Raw genomic sequence first — 18,047 nt, forward strand, 5'->3', positions numbered from 1 at the left:
CTTTTCTGCATCACTCCCAATCCATGCGGAGACAAGTTCACTTCAGCGTTGGAGTCCGTCCAGTGATGTTTAATCCTTGTCGGTATCACCGCCTGGGCTCCACCTAATCCAACCTCCTGACCAACAGCTGCGCTCAAGGGTTCACTTGATGGTCATTTTACAACACAAGGTTGTACAATGAAATTTACATTGGTAGTGCCTTGATCCTACAGACACACGCAAACTATACAGAGCGAGAAACATAATAAAACTAGAATTACCAGCTCTTTGTTGCCAGCCAGTCCATTTTGACTTTTTACCACTGTATGTCCATCCCATTCTCATGAACACAATATCTTAAGAACATTTTGAGAGAATTTCTTCAAACGTGGTACACATGTCCACTTGAACTCAAGGGTAAACTTAGTAGATCTTGGTGATCAAACATCAGTCTTCAAGGTTACTGTGACCTTATGTCCATCCCATTCTCGTGACATGATATTTCAGGAACATCTGGAGGGAGTTTCTTCAAATTTGGTGCAAAAATCCACTTAGACTCGAGGATAAACTGACTAGATTTTGGTGGTCAAAACTGAAAGTTCAAGCTAACTGTGACATAAAGTCTGTCCATTTTATTCTTGTGAAGACAATATCTCAAGAATGCTTTAGCATTTTTTTTTTTTTTTTAATGTCCACTTGGACTCAAGGTTCTCTTCAAACTCAGCTCAAATGTCTACATCATCTACAGTCTATGAACTGATTTTGATGGTCAAAAGTCAAAATTCAAGGTCTCGGTGACCTCACGTCTGTCCTATTCTCGTGAATGCGACATCCCAGAAACACCTGGCGGGAATTTCATTACATCTGACACAAAACGTTCACTTGGAGTCAAGGATTCTGCAGAAAACTTGAAGCTCTCTGTCAGTCCCTTGTACTCCACTGTAAAAATAGTCTTTAAGTGAAGACAGCATGTTTTCCACTGGAAATCATTCAGTGGAATCATGCATGTGAATGTAGTGTTAAACAACACCACATATATTATACAGACATGGATAAAAACTGGAACTTGGCTGGTTGGCAGATGCATACAAGTTTCTAGTTTCATTATAAGCTGGTGTCTTTGCTTTACTGGGCTTTGCTGTTTGATGTCATGTGTCACTAGTCTCAGTTTTGCAATAACCTTGATGTACAGTTAGCATGCAAGCTAGGTTTGAGATGACCCTTGAATATCTCCTTTAAGGCTTCATTTGCCAGAGACTCCCCGTTTTTGCTTTAAAATAAACATAACATACTATTTTTTGACTCTGAATATCAACCTCCAGTAAAGACCTGGACTGGAAGCTGTTATAGTCTGATTTTTTTTGTTACATGCGGAGGAGCAGAATTTATTAATAGTGCTGGTCTGAGGGAACAGTTGTACTGTACTTACATAAGCACAAAACTGTGCAATTTACTGTCAGATAGGTTTGGAGTTTTCCTTTGAAAAGATGCCTTCTGGTGTGTACGATTAATAGACATGACACAAACCTGCTGTTCTCATTCGCTCTATACTCATAGAGTGGAAACACTTGAGTCATTTGCACACACACACACACACACACACACACACACACACACACACACACACACACACACACACACACGCCCCTCCCGACCACAGTTCACTGCCAGCAGTGCAGAGTTTTCTCTGACAGCAGCTCACCGCAGCGCTCTGGCACAGGAAACCCAGAGAGCGATGGAGTCATATATATTACATCATCTCTCAGGCATGTGCAAACAATCTGAAAAACTGGATCTGATTACAGGGTGCATACACACACCACCTAGAGGGACTCCCAAACCAAAGAGGCCTGTCTATCAGTCAGGAGAAGTGTTTGAACTTCAGATGTGGCCACAGCCACCTTTAAATCTACACTTCTGTAGTTACACAAACAGATATGCAGTTTGTTACCTAATGGCCTCATGGCTCAGGTTGTCTGTCAGACAGGGAGTCAGTTAACCGCTCTGGTCCAAAGGGAAATGTCTCAGCGTCTGGTGCAGACATTCATTGTCCTCAGAGGATGAATCCTACAGACTTCGGTGAGCCACTGACTTGATCCCTTGGCACCAGTTTGTCAGGTTTACGTTCTCCGTCTGCGGTAAAGGGTTCCTGAGGAAAGAGGATCTGAAAAGACATGCTCGGACCCACAGGGACGAATCCTTACAGCTGACGGGTCTTTAATGTTTGGGTCCTGTCTGTTAAAGGGATAGTTCCAACATTTTTCAAGTGAAAGTACCAAACATCGTCCAGTTCCTCCTTCTCTGTTGTGAGGAGGTGCCATCTCTCTGTGTTATATGACAGCGTGTTAAGGGTAATGTAATATTCTAAGGGAAAAATCAGAACTTCCAAGGTTAAAGTAATAAATTTACAAGAAAAAAAAAAAGAGAAAAAGCAGGGTTTTGGGGGGGTATTAGGGCAATATTAGGTAAAAAAAAATAAAACCAGGGGAAGGGGTTTAATACTGTGAGGAAAAAAAAATATGAACTTCCAAGATGAAGAGTGCCTTGTGACTTTTCCTACAGCACTAGAATCAGGTCAAATTACTCCAACAGAGTCAGAGTGCAATGTCTCATGCTCTGAAAACCACACCCACTGGGGGGGTTAGCTAACAGACTGTGGGTTCAAGTTTAGTAATAAGTTGCTGTCTTAGTAAATCAAACTGAATGATAACCACAGCGTACCTCTGTGCAAAGCAATTTTCATAGTAAAGGCCGCACCAAAATGTCAGAATTATGAATACGCACAGAACATCTAGCATATAGTTATGTTTTAAGTTTTATTATCAACCTTCGTTTGAAAAATGTCCATTTATTTAAAATTCTGCAGAGCCTTCTGTCACATTTGGTGAAGAGGAGTTTGCTCCTTTGTCAATAACCGAGCATCTCCATGACAACCAAGGAGAGGAAACTGGGTCAATAATCTGACATTAATCACTTAGGATTAACTTAAAAAAAAAGACAAAATGCAGCACACAGACAGGGTGTATATGTATGTAAAAACATTTATTGATGAGGATGTTTTATATTCAGCAGTGCGTTTTACCAGTTTTGTGGTTTTATAATAGTACATATTCCTTATGTTGAGTATACACCTGGGTTTTGATTTAAGGTAAAAAAAAAAAAAAATCTCAGCAATGACTTGTGCAGATTTACGTGGTACACAAATAAAAGTGTATGTGGGTGCACTTTGAATTTGAGATGGCATTTTACAGTTAATAAACATACAGTATTATGAGCCACAGAATATTCTTAACAAGCCCAAGCAAAGAAGCAATTTTCCACTTTAAGCTGACTGTCCACCAGCAAAGCACAGGAATGTAAAAACAAAAAAAAAGGTCCGAGAAGAAACACAAGTAGATATGATCATGGCAAAAGTACACAGATATATAAAACCCCAAAGTACTGAACTCAGCCGTATGGCTCTTCCAAGGAATGTGAGGCTGTTATGATGAAAGAGCGTTTTTGGATGACAGAAACATGATGTTCACACGTGAAGACTTCATGCCAGTATATTGTTCCTATTACACATTAACAGTATATACAAGTTTCAAGTAACTCCTGAATTAGTCCTGTTAACACCCATCTTGAGCAGGTTTAGTGTACCTACAGAGGTTCAGTTTGAGGCACACACACACACACACAGCATGTTGTCACCTGTTACATAATGAATGACATGCTACCGCTCAGAGCCAAGTGAAGGTGTTCGTGTGAAGCGGGAGTGAAGAAAAGTAAAATTTACGATCTACACAAGACTTTCTATCTGGGAGATGCAGTTCACAAGATTTCACAAGTAGTCGCAACCTGAGAAGTTTCACACAGACTCGTTTGCCAACTCTTCCTCGCATCTCGCGGAATGACTTGCTGAATAATTTGCTCTAAACGGCCCACAGAATGAAAAATAAACGATCTAACAAATTTCTGAATATTGTTGTCAACCTACAACCCAACGACCACAAACGTCAACGTTGAGACTTTAAGCTCTGCATGTGTTAGTCTTTGGCATGGTTAAACATCAGAGAAACTCAGTGTGTCGAGCAGACATGAGCAGATCAAAGCCTCTTCAGTCTAGATTGGAGTTAAAGGGATAGCTCTGAGTTTTTAAAATTGGGTTGTATGAGGTAGTAACCTACATTCTGAAGCCTTTATATCGCTCTCTCTAAAACCACCAGACTCCTTTGACAAAAACACTCATTTTACCTTGCAGAACACAAGAGCTGCTGGTGTACTGCTACCTCGATTGGTTAGTTGATTGGTTGTTTGCATTACTGTATGATTTTGATTGATGCAAACTAACCTTTTAAAACACTAAAGCTGCACAATATTGGAAAACAAACTAACCGATCAAAGCAGCTGCACTCCAGCAACTCCTGTGTGCAGCGTGGTAAAAAGGAGTGCCGAATGAGTCTGATGGTTGTGGAAAAAGCAATACTCAGCATTTATAACAGCAGGTTCCTTTCAGAAAAGGCACCGTGTAACCTTGCCGTCAGGCAGCCTTTTCCATCATAAAACTGCCACTGTATAAATGGAATAAATGGAGACTCCATTTAAAAAAAACTGGACTACTGCTGCCTAAGTTGGCTATTTTGTTTGTGTCATTATGTGACTCTGGTGTTTTAAAGGGTTAGTTCTGATTCACTAAAAAATCACACAGTAACACAAACATACAAACAGAGACAGCAATAAACCTGTGAGGTAAAAATTACTGATTTTGTCAAAGGAGTCCGGTTGGGCAAGAGAGTGATACTTGGCTCATATAAGGGCAGCTTCCTGTTGGAAAAGGCTGTCTGACAGGACAGTAAAGTGGTGTGGTGATTATTTTTTAGAAGGGCCTTTTTTATGCGGCTAAAATACGGCAACCAGAAACTGAAGCCATGACATCAGCCACCAGCCTCCTTTGGCAAAATCAGTGACTTTGCCTCACAGAGCACTGAAGATGCTGGTCTACCACTGTCTTGATTGGTTTTATGGTTGTGCGACTTCAGTGAATCCGTACTGTCCAAAGTCACAAAATGACACAAACAAAGTGACTGAGGCAGCAGTAGATAAAAAACTCTTCTGTTCTGTGAGGTAAAATTACTTTTTTTGCCAATGGAGTTTGGTTGCTTTGGAGAAAGTGATATTTAGCTTATATAACGGTAGTTTCCCTTCAGTAAAGTAGTGAAAATATTCTAAATATAGCGTACACTTAACATGATTTTGATTTTCTTTTTTGGTGGACTTTTTTTAGGTGACTTCTTTCACCAGTACCCACATGGACAATTATTTCATACAACCCCACTTCAAAAAATCCAAACTATTCCTTTAATATCCTGTTCCTTTTACAGTACAATCCAACTATTACTTGAAACCTAGTTATCATTTCACGCTAAGGGATATACATGATCAGAACATCAGAATTTGAACCGTATGAAACAAAGACCTTTAGTTAGAATAAAACAGTGACGTAATATAAAACAATATGCATTCATACTTACAGTATTACACTTATATAAGGGCGTGAGCCAGCATCTGTTCTTTGGCTGACTACAGCATGAGGTCAGCACACACTTAACTGTTACACACACCAGCCAGACAGACAGTCACGCTGGCTTTTACAAGGCAACACCAATAAACAACACCTGCAAACCAACATGCAGATGGAATGTACAACAGTGATCTGATCAGCAACATCAGAACCAACAGTTAGCTGGTTACTAAAGTCAGACAAGGTTTGCAGGTTAGTAGTCATGGCTAGGTTACAACCAATCTGAATGCTATCCCAATTTTCTGCTGGTTCAGTACAGGAATTCCACTGGAAACTTAGGTCTCAACAGCAAACTATCAGCCATATCTCAATGTTAGTTATTGTTTTTACAAAGGTGTTATTTTTGTTCCTGTTACTTGGTAATGTTCATGTTTGTTTCACATGATTATAGCATAGTATAAAAGGAAAAAAAGCAAGTAAAAAGTCTGGACAGATCATATAAAGGCTCAAAAAAAAAGGAGCAGCTGAAATGAAATGACTAAAAACTAATCAGATTTACACGTTCAACATAATAACAACATAATAATAAACATAAGTATGAACATGTGTACGGGAGAGGGCAATTCCAGTTATTTCCCTTCTTCTCAGATGTATGTTCTGGTTGAGCGCGCCTTGCCCCACAGTTTGGCACAAGACTACAGTTTCCACACAGTGAGATGAGACCAGGGCATTGGCTGAAATTATTCCACGCGGTGAGATGAAACAACAGGATTGGCTGGGAGACGCGTCGGGCTCCGTCCCTACTGGTCCCCTTCCACTCGCCTCCTGCGGACTAGAGAGGAAAAGCAGAATAAAAAAGAGCCAAAAGCATTAAGGGATAGTTGAGATTATTTGAAGTGGGACTGGTAGTCAGTAGATGACGTTTGGCACACCCACTGTTTAGAGAAGCAGCAGGAGTACCAGAGTAGGTTCTAAGTAACGTACTGCTGTGGACAGGGTTGGTAGCAAAATGTATTTTAGCCACCTTAAAATAAAGTCAACAGGAAACTGCCGTTATATAAGCCAAATAACTGCTCTTTCTAAAACAACCAAACTCCATTGGTATAATCATTAATTTTACCTCACAGAACACATCTGCTGCTGCCTCCATTGTTTAGTTATCTTGTGTTATTGTGTGATTTTCGTGTTTTAAAAGGTCAGTTTGGGTTCCCCAAGGTCACACAATTACACAAACAAACTAACAGGTCGATGCAGCAGTAAACCAGCAGAACCTGCATTCTGTGAGGTAAAATTACTTATTTTTCCTATGGAGTTTGGTTGGTTTGTAGACGGCTATATTTGGCTTATACAATGGTGGCGAAAATTTTCAAAATATCATGTACACTTAAACTTATATTATTATTTTTTTAGCTGGCTCAGTCGCTAAATTATGCTATGTATTTGCTGCTATTCCTGTCCTCAGTAGTACATTGTTTAGCTTTCTGCACCAGTTACTCGTCCTGCTTCCTCAAACTGGGAGCACGCCAACCACCATCTACTGTAGGTAATACATGATCAATAAGTACCTCATACAAATAATCTGAACTATGCCTTTAATTTTTACCCCAAACGCAATTAATTGACAGTGCAAAGAACACAAGAATGAACAAATGCATACATGTTATCCAGCCTTCAACCTCCACAGGCCTGTTAGTTTATCACAAAGTGAGTCATCATGAGCTCTGTGGTCAAAGTTTAAACCCGTTTCAACAGCATGTGTCAGCGAGAACAGAAAACAAGAAGTGAGATGTCGTCACTCTCAAGGCTGTTTGATCACAGTGCCAATCCCCATTCTGTTAATGCAGTGAGGGCTCCATTCAAACACGCTGATGCACTGACACACACTCATAGTCACACCCATGCATCACACCTGTGCTACCGCGACTCTGACAGGACGAGGAGCGAAAACAGAGGAGAGGTCGTCACTGTGGACTGACATGGAAAAAAACAATAAACGTGGAACTTTCATGATTCACTCTCCTAAAGAGAGAGGTACCAGGTGGAAGGTAATGTGATGAGTAACAACTCACCCAGCTTTTGGAAGTTTTAAAGGGATAGTTTGTATTATTTGATGTGAGGTTCTATGAGGTACTTAACAATAGTCAGTGTATTACCTACAGTAGACACCAGCTGGAACACCCCCGCTTAGAAAAGCAAAGAAGTATCAGAAAGGAAGCTAAGCAACGAACTTTTAGCCACATAAATCACTATAAGTTTAGGTATGAGCTATAGAGTTAGAATATTTTCACCGCATTATCCTGCCGCCATACAGCACAGCAGTTTGTACCAAAGTCACACGATGACACAAACAAGTGACAGATTGAGGCAGCGGTAGACCAGCAACTCCTGCGTTCTGCAAGGTGAAATTACTGATTATGCCTGTGGAGACTGGTTGGTTTGGAGAGAGTGATATTTGGCTTTTGTAACAGGGCTTTCCCACCACAAAAGGGCTGTCTGGCAGCAAAGTAAAGTGGTGAAATTATTCTAAATATAATGTACACTTTTTTTTGGAGGGGTGCACTATTTTAAGTAGCTAAATTACATTTTACTGCTGACCCTTCCTGTCCACAGCAGTACTTGGCTTAGCTTCCATGCTGGTGCTTCTCTCCGCTTTTCTAAACTGGGCGCGTGGCGACTGGCGTCTACTGCAGGTAATACACCATCAAGTACCTCATAGAATCACACATCAAATAATCCAAACTACACTTAACACATTGTAAATTGTTGTATGTATGAGTGTGTGTGTGTGTCATACCCAGGTCATTGTTCTTGGTGATAGCTGCAGCAGCTCTGGAGCGAGGTCCTTGCTGGGTGAAGTGGTAGCCGAACTTCACTATGCTGTTGTTCTCCTCCAACATTTTAGCGATCTCCATCTCTATGGTTGTACCCAGCTGCTGCCTCTGAAACGCACACACGCATAAACATACAGAGGTCAAGATCTGAGCATCAGAGTCACGGCTTCACTTTGGTTTATAGCAGAAAAGACAACAAGACTCAGACTTGGACCACAAGATATAAGGTTCCACTTCTTTTCCACTACTGGAAACTCAACTGGTGTTTTATATCTTATTCAGGAGGTGGTTTGTGTTGGTTGGCTTTTTCTTCAACTGCACGCTGCAAACACCGTCTACTACTTTAGGCTGCGTGAAACCACTTTATTTGAAAGAACACAAAGACTTCCTCATTCATTTGTTGCCTGTAATCACCTACAGTGACACTGAATGATGACAGCAATAGAAAAAAAACCTAAAAAGGAGAATTACAAAAAATATATACTTTATATTATAATCTTTAATTTAGAAACTAAAGACGTTTCCACTGCATGGTACCACTTGACTCAACTTGCTGTTTTTGGTTTTCTTCTGTTAAAAGCTGAGAATAGTTCCTGGTACTTTGTTGGTATCACTTTGGTCGAGGTTCACTGAGGTGATGCTAAATGGTGGAGTGAAAACACTGTGGACTACCGACTGGTCAAAGAAAATCAACACTAGAATCATGAATTTCTCAGAACAGACATCCTGCACAACAACCACAAATTCTAAAAATTGTACCACAATTTTTTTTTATTCACTCAACACTGATTTTTAAAAATGGCAGCCCACAAAACCACAACACTGAGTTTCACCTGTTGCTGCTATGACGTTCAGCTAAGAATCAAGTCTACAAAAAAAAAATATATATATTCATTGTTGTCCTTTTATGTCATGACTAAATTGTGACGATGACACAAATGAAAAATATATTGACAATAAAATCTCTGTTCATTTTGCCCTGATGAATAAAGAAAAAATTTCTTATGATTCATAAACAGATGTTAAGTCATTCATTCATTTAACATAAGTTGGTATTAATTTTAACTCCATATGAAGTGAATAAATGTTCCCAGATAATGCTTGCCTGCCTTAATGACACAGTTAACGCATTTTTACTGCTGATTTATTAAAACAGAGTGAATGAGTGAAATATCACACCAAATTTAGCAGAAGACCTCAGTGATATATTAATAGTCTTCAATATATATGTATATGTGTATATATGCAATTATCAATAATGACTGATGCATTCAGTTTTATATGATATGAAAGAATGTATCAATAACACATCCTCTAGGTATGCTTACTTTTCATTAGAAATTTTGTGGCCAGGAGAAATATGGTCCAACAAAAACCTACAGCATCATGAAAAATTACTAAAACATAATAAAATTAAAATTGAGTTCCACTGACTAAATCTTGGCTAAAACCAAATAAAAGCGAGGCTCAAATGTGACTTTAACTAACTACAAATTTCAGTTAGCGACGAAGACTAAAACTAATTTAAATATTCATGACAAAATTAACACCAAAAGTGCAAAATGTGCAGTGGAAACACTGCATATGAAGCCTCTGATCATATTAGATCCTGTTGTGTGTGTGTGTGTATGCATGTGTGTGTCATAAAGCATCTGGTACCTGGTTGTCTATCTTGATCTCTGTGAGTGTGTCGTTGTCTCGCAACGCCTCAACCAAAGCCTTCACGCCCACCCCGGTGATGAAGTTGGATTCCAAGTTCAAACTTTGCAACGTCTTGTTCTCCCGCAGCATGTCACTGAACGCCTGGCAGGAAGAATGAGGAAATAAAGCAAAGATGTAAAAACATGAAGTTGTACGGCGTGAACAAAGCTATTAAAAAAGCCACAAGTCACTCTGTCTCACCGTAGCGATGGGGTCGTTACTCCGTGTTGCTGCCAGGCTGAACTTCTTGACGTGTGTGTTCTTCTCCATGGCTTTGGCGAAGTCCTTCAGCGTGGGAATTGCAATGTTCTGAAAAACCAATAAAGACACACTGCCATTGGTCCAGAGACAGACACAGGCATGCAGTATATACGCACACTGAAAGCTTGTGTTTCTGTGTACCTTAATGTTGTTGAGGTTGACCTCTGTTAAGGTGCTGTCGTTGCTTTTTATCCTCTGCAGAGTTTCTTCTACGTTGGTGGGATTGGGAGGCTCATCAAACACCGGGTTCATCTTCTCCCCTTTGATCACATCTGGAAAAGACACAGGCAGACATCAAGATGTTGATCCTTTTGGGACTTCTGAATTAACACATTCAATTTATGATCATACTTACTGTTGTAACCCTCTTTAGTTCCAGTTCCATCATATGTCTGAGTACTGGTGACCAGCGTGTGAACACCCAGGATCGCTGCAAACACAAGAAACCACAGATTCAGCAGCTGAATATGTGTGTACGTACGTGTTCTCCAGGGTTCAAAAATGCACCAGTAAGTGAATAACAGTAACCAAATCTGGTGGTCATAGCAGACAAGTGGTGTTATTTTGCTCAGTGAGGCCTTTCATTCCCCCCATCATCACGCACAGTAAAGGACGGAGCCTTGTGAAAGGCAGTCAGACTGAAAGGAGCTTGTGTTTTACTGTCCCAGCAGAGACTGGGCTCAGTTTCTCACAACCCTAACACTGTGTGTGCAACACCAGTGGTCTAACGGAACACAGATGACCCCTGACCCGTATGGATCACCCCCCACAGTTTGGCCTGCATGTGAACCACATTAATTCAACCATCATAGTGCAAAATACTGTTTTACTGCCGCTGTTTCTTTTTAAAGTAAAATTCACAAAATCTTCATTTAGAGTTGCATTGACAAAACAAGACAGATGACCAGTGCGTTTTACTCTCAAGCACTGCGTGGGCACGGATTCTTAAGAAAAAGGAAGCGAGACTGATTTAAAAGCTGTCAGTGTCGCCTCCATCGAGTGAAAAAGACTGGGCACGCTTTTCATCATAGAAATAGATGATGAAATTGTTATGTTTACTGCAACTTCGGTGACACCGCTGCCTTCCCCTCTCACACAGCTCTGCTCACTCACCAGCACAGCTCTGTTTTTTTTTTTTGCCTGTACGCAGCACAGCCTTCAGTGTTTATTGGCTACTTATGACGTCTAACTAATCAGATTACACAGTCTGTCCATGTAGTCTGACATTAAGTCAGACCATCAATAATTTGATGCAAAATATTAATTCTAAAATGATTTTATGGATTTCAAAATGATGCCATAGCTCTTCCAGAGTCTGTGATCAGAAGTGTGTCCATAGCAACAGTCTGTTCTTCCTAGCATTCGGTCCGCTATACAGAAATATCCCACCTTAGACTGCCAATCAATGACCAATCAGAATCAAGTATTTAACAAAGTTGAGCAACAAAATACAGTATAGAACAGTATAGTATTATAATATAGTGTATTATTATTATTATTACTACATTAACCATAAGTCAGAGCCAAGCACATTTTTAAATTAATCTAACCCAAACCTTTTTTATTTATTTTATTTTCATGTACAACACACAAAGAAATCCTCATAAAGAGTTAAGTTTTTAAGGCCTTTCAGTTTCCACGAAGGTATTTTTTCATTCTTACTAGGGTTGTCCCATTGCCAGCGACAGAAAAATTCCTCCAATACTGCCTAGAATGCTGGAGTTGGTATTGACGAGTAAGCAAATCTCTGGATTGATCTGATACCACGTAATGTATTACCCTGAAACAGGACCCTGCTATGCTATTTTTTCTTCACAATGGTAAAGTCATGTTCTTTGGCATTCATTCTCTGTATTTAGTCATGTTTTACAAAGGGTAAATACTTGGTTACTTGGTTATATATATAACCTATATATATAACCTATATACCTTATATATAACCATATAAGGATGCACTGGTATTGGTTGATACCCAAGGCTGTGGTATTGAGGAGAAAAATGGTCTTGGTACATCTCTAGTTCTTACCTGCTAGATCACAGAGTTCTGTGTCTGTGGCGCTAGACAGGGCTTCCTCTAACTCTGGATCGAGGGTTGTGACTTCCTCCTGGCGCGTTTCTATTGGTTTCTGCTTAGGAACAAATACTTTACCTGTGGAGGCAGAAGGAAAAGACAGTGAGGAGACGAGAGAAGGAGATGATTCAGCCCTCATTAAAATGTGCAGGCACTACTTCAACATCAACACAGAAGAAACAGGTACACGCAAGCCGGGTGAAGGTTTTATGAGATGTTACATAATCTACCATTTCTGTAAAAACAAAAAAAGTCCAACTGTTAGTCGTTGTATTGTGACTTTTTATTCTCTCACAGCCATCTCTATCCTCTATCCTTGTGCCTCAGTCATAAGAAGACTGCATGACTGCCAAGTTCTGTCTGAGCGTGAGTGAGTGAAAGTGCCTACAAGCAAATGGACACATTCCCAGATAAAGCTGTCTGTATAATTAATATTCACACATAAGTTTGGAATTAACACCAATGCTATTCAGGGCTTGTATCTCAAGTCACAACACATTTTACTTTGTTTTCTTTGACATGAGACAGCACACTTCACAGCAGGACCTTGAAATGGTCATCACTCTCTTTTACTCAGTTTAAGTGGAAACAGGGCTGTACTGAGTGCTTTGAAACTTCATTTATTCCAACAGCAAAATTAGTACCGAGCATCTCAGCAGACCGAGAAACACCTGGGGCTTCTGCTGCAGCTTTAACACAAGCTCTACACACTGCACCTCTTGACTCGATCTTCCCTGCCTATGTGGTCTCTCGGACCACCGCCTCTCTAACAAGGAAAGACAGCAGCTTCAGCTATTCAGGACAGGCCTAATTTCCAAGTGGTATTATTGTTTGTGCTGCTGTCCCAAAGACACCTGTACACAGCAACAGATCATTTCCTCAGAGCCTAGCCCCATGGAGAAATGACCAGCATGACTACGGAAATAAAAGAGAAGAAAGAAGCATGTTCACCGAAGAGGTATGTTGAAAGTTTTTGTAATTATGTCAACAGTAATAACATCGTTTGAGTAATGTTAGCACAAACAAGTAGTTACTGCAGGCGTTGACACTGGGGTGGTGGGTAATGACAGGAGAAAACATTCAAAGACAAAGCATGGATTTGTTCATTAATGTAGTCTTTAATGAAGATATAATTTTCCTGGGAAAAATCTTGCCTGGCGGCAGACAGATTTGCATAATGAAAGCAGGCATATTAAGAAAACAATCTAAAAGCAGATGGTGTCATTTTTCTATTGCTATTACATGGCACAATCAATATTTACTCCATAATGAAATGTTAAATCATATAAATTGAGTATTTCCAATTTTTAAGTTAGTAACACACAGTGTAACTTGGCTTGTTTACTTAAATCTATTACATATTTGATTTTTTCCTCTGACATGAAGAGTTTCAGCACAGTTCAAGTTGTAGATACTTATTTTCACCTGTAAACATTTACTGTATTTGTTTCTCTTAGACAATCCTAATTACAGTGACTTCATTGTATGTTGTTAACATTAAAAGTTAACTGAAATTCCTATCTTATGATAAAGTTTCTGGCAAAGAGGTGAAATCTGATCAACAGAAATGTGCTGTTTAAATAAGCCTGGGTTTCCTGCAGTTTTACACAACATTCCCCAAACATCAGTGGGTCAGACTGGCTGATCTCAGTCCACCCGTGACTGTCTGACAGCTATGGCATTGCCATGGTAACCTGTCTGAGGGAAGCAACGGAAAGAGCGAAGGAAGTCATGGAACAATGACTGGAGTCTAATCTAAACTGCACTGCTGGGGCAACAAACACTTGCACTGGACGGGGAGACCATCCAGTGGGTGCCATTCGCTCGTCTCCTTAAACAAAAACACCCCAAGAACAGGCCCTCCCCCTTTCCCTCTTTAGTCAGTCAAGCCAGTCAAATTGTCCAAACTGGTCCCTAGTGGGGGGACTCTGGCACTTCCTGAAAGCCAGTAAACAGTAAATACAGTCATAAGGCAGCATCCTGTGCCAGTCCCTCTGGAGCGACATTTAGCCCCACGGAAGGAGAAAAAAAACAAAACAAAACAAAACAGGGCCAAAGTCCTTCATCTGTGTGATCCCATAGCAACATATATCATGAACTAAATGAAATGACATTGAGGTACAACACAGTACAAATGCAGAGGGAAAATATGCACACGACTAATGTGGTGTCTCTGCCTGTAACAGGAGTTTCAGATGCAGAAAATGCTGGTTTGAATTGCTTTGACTTGACACACGTGATCCAAGGAGAAGTCTGAGCCCTTTTGATAATTCGACTTCCATCACGCTGATGTAAAATTGGCTCATTTTTCCAGTCAAGGCCGCAGATTTTGTCATTCATGCAAGCAATGCCTTAAGTGTATTTTAAAATGTTACAAGTCATTCATCACCACCACTCGTCTCATGCTAAAAGTCTGACACATAAAACATCATCCTGGTGTTGAGGATGGTGATGGCAGTCCTGTTAAGTTCTTTTGTTTTGCTTTTGACGCAGTATGGAACTTTAAAGAGATAGTTTGGATTTCTTAAGTGGGGTTGTATGAGGTACTTATCCATAATTAGTGTATTAACTACATTAACTTTTGGCACATTAGTTTGGAGATGCAGCAGGAGTACCAGTGTAGGTAGCTAAGCAATGGACTGCTATAGACAGGGTCAGCAACAAAATGTATTTTGGCCACCTAATAAAAAGTCCACCTAAAAGAAATTCAAGTTTAATTGTATGCTATATTTAGAATATTTTCATCTTATTACCTCACATTCAAATAGCCTTTTCCCACAGGGAATCACTGTTACACAAGCCAAATAGCATTTTCTCCAAAGCAACCAGACTCCTTTGACAAAAACAGTAATTTGCCAAAGAAGTCTGTTAAGATAAGGCTGCTCACAGCAAGGTAAAGCAGTTAAAATATTCTTAATATAGCGTACACTTAAAGTGATACGGATTGTCTTAAGTGGGACTTTTTTTACATGGCTAAAATATGTTTGGTTACTGACAGCGCACAGCAGTACATTGCTTAGCTTTCTGCTGCTTCTCCACCAACATATATTGTACTATTTATAAGCATCTCATACAACCCCACTTCAAAAAATCCAAACTACTCCTTTAAGGATAATGGGTTACAATAACTCCATAATAAACTGACTGCTGAGGTCTGGGAATGCAGTGACATCGCTTTAACAAAGACAGACGACTCTGGATCAGCAAGATTAAGTGAACCACAATATTTGGAGGTGAAATAGAAATCTGAGCGCAGCCAAAATGATACTAATACCTGACTGTACAGGAAAGCTGTTTACGTACAATTACAGCAAGTAAGTCTGTAAACTGTCATTGATGTTTACAATAAACTGCTGGCTTTCATTTACTCTTCAAAATAAGTTTGGCTAACCCTTGTTCGGTTTGTTCACAGCATTGCCAGATCACAGCAACTGATTTGCTAAGGTGAAAAAATCCAAGCTTGGGACAGAATCATTCCTATACAAACGCTCTTTAAATATTTAATTTTGGGTCTTTTCATACATGACAACAAATGGAAAAGGAGTATTAAAAATGGGCATTCTTTTTTGTTTTTCTCAACTTTTTTTTTTGCCATGATACGTTGCTGGACCTGTCTCTAGCTGGCTACCAGAGGCTGTTACTGAGTTCACAATGAAATCATGAAGGGAAAATGAAAAACATACTCTCATTGAAGTTTATGCCAAAATGTCATGAATAAGCCAACGAGATGTAGCGGTGAAACCCGGTGCTCCTCTGACAGCCTCGTGCAGTCTAATAGAAAAAAAACCTAAGAAACAGTCTGCTAATGATGGAGGCAGAAAACGAACGGGGAATGCACTTGTGGTTGAAGCTCAGGCACGTAATGCCATCTTGACCTCAGCTTTCTGTGTCATTACTTCATTCATTCATGTAATAAATATACAAATGTCAAGTAGATGGTTATCTAATTTCTACTTTATTTGCAGGACCGGTCCACTATTACACATCATGGTCGCTTAATGGCAAATGTTTCAACGATGAAAGCGACTCATAAGAAAAACTGAACGCTGGAGGTGTGTGGTACAGACATGCTGTGTGTGTGTGTGTGTGTGTGTGTGTCTTTTGATTGGTGAAACAGCCCCACCCTCCACTTTAACCTCAACAAACATGATGTTTATCAGACTTCAATGGAAGCATGCTTTGAACGCTCCAATTAGTGCAACAATAAATATTCCTTTGCTCTGACGCGTGATAACTCAATTGACTGCGCCAGCTCAACCTCAGCTGAACCCCACTGACCATGCCAGCAATGATGTCCCCCTCTCAAAATACACTCATAATACACATCCCAAGATAATTAACTTCAACCATTTTCTAGCCTAAAGGTAATCAAGGATGAACCGAAGGAATGGAGAATAAAAAAATGAAAGTAATAAGACAGACCGACCGCAATTTAAAACATTTAAGTGCTTAAACGGCTGTCATGGTTGCCATAGTATTTAAGCAGGTTGTTTTCCTCTGAAATCACTTGCATTATTGAGAGGAGACACAAACACTCATGACCACATTATCTAACAGCAGGGGGTGAATATAACAAGGGGAAGAGAATCAGCCACATTCCACAGAACCACCGCAGTGATTTGAGTTTTCCATGCTGTCATAGGGCGCACACCACATACACACTCATGCATGCACACACACGCACGCATCCACACAGGGAGTATAATTTCTCACAGGCCAGGGTTGGGTCAGAGGGAAGATGTCAGCTCCATATTTCCTCTCAGAGAGAGAGAGAGAGAGCCGCATCCAGATCCCAACAAAAGGAATTCCTCTGGACAGGAATTTCTACCCAGTAATTTTTCTACTCTACTGACGATTCTGTTTTTTTCTATCACGCTGTCACATAAAGCATCTCCCTGTTCTCTCTTCTAGAAAGTGATTAAGCTTACCACAAGTATGTCTGGAAACGAGAAGATCAGGTTATTTCAGTTTTCACAGCAACATTAGTCCCATCTGGACGAGCAGCAGTGGGTGTTCATTTCAGCTTCATGTCAGATAATTTCTGCACAAACATCCGCCGAGTCCTCTGACAATTTTATTCCCCTTTGGGTCGACAACTCCATGATTTCATAGACTGTTGTAAGGATGATGCATCCCACATTCAATGCCGTTTGTCTTTTCACTCCATCAATGCCAATACTACAGACACAGCTGCTAAAAAGCCTGATTATATAACCATGTGAGTATCGCACACAACCATATTAACAGCTGTAAAAATTAAAGATTATTTTTATAGCTTTTGCACTTAAAGACCTCCTCCGGTGAAAGTCATGTTCTTAACCTTGTTGACATGTTCATGTGCTGGTTTTAATACGTTATGAGACATGTCAAGAGTGAAACAAATAGTTAACACCATGTCTGAGCATTTCTTGCTTTTTAAGTGCAGTGAGCAAGGGCAGTTTTAAAAAAACAGATTCGGTCAGGCTGGGTAGATGATGTTATAAACCTAAGGAACCAATTCTGTTAATTGAGGGGATCGCAATACATATCATTAGAGGCGATGCACAGCCCACAGGAGAAGCCGGATGTAGTTAGTTACCATGATTAGCTAGCAAAACAGAGGAGAGGCAGGTGCAGCTACTTAGAGGTAGGGGTTTGGGGTGTGTGTGGAGAGGACAGGGAGGAGAGGGCTGAATCCATCTGCAGTTGTTTTTTTTGTCGA

The 18,047-nt window shown here is 40.1% G+C and overlaps 1 protein-coding gene across 1 annotated transcript in view; it reads right to left on the bottom strand.

The window, feature by feature from the left end:
• Positions 1-3,008: 3,008 nt before the first annotated feature.
• tmod2 (tropomodulin 2) overlaps positions 3,009-18,047 on the bottom strand; it is a 29,368-nt gene continuing 14,329 nt past the window's right edge. The window contains exons 4-10 of the mRNA XM_084711915.1: positions 12,302-12,424; positions 10,631-10,705; positions 10,417-10,547; positions 10,216-10,323; positions 9,973-10,116; positions 8,277-8,421; positions 3,009-6,314 (exon numbers count right to left, since the gene is read on the bottom strand). Coding sequence (XP_084568041.1) covers positions 6,283-6,314; positions 8,277-8,421; positions 9,973-10,116; positions 10,216-10,323; positions 10,417-10,547; positions 10,631-10,705; positions 12,302-12,424 — 758 coding nt within the window. The 3' untranslated portion in view covers positions 3,009-6,282. The remainder of the gene's footprint in view (positions 6,315-8,276; positions 8,422-9,972; positions 10,117-10,215; positions 10,324-10,416; positions 10,548-10,630; positions 10,706-12,301; positions 12,425-18,047) is intronic.

Source organism: Lutjanus erythropterus, chromosome 1 (genome assembly GCF_056507025.1).
Source record: "Lutjanus erythropterus isolate fLutEry1 chromosome 1, fLutEry1.hap2, whole genome shotgun sequence".
NCBI lineage: Eukaryota > Metazoa > Chordata > Actinopteri > Lutjaniformes > Lutjanidae > Lutjanus > Lutjanus erythropterus.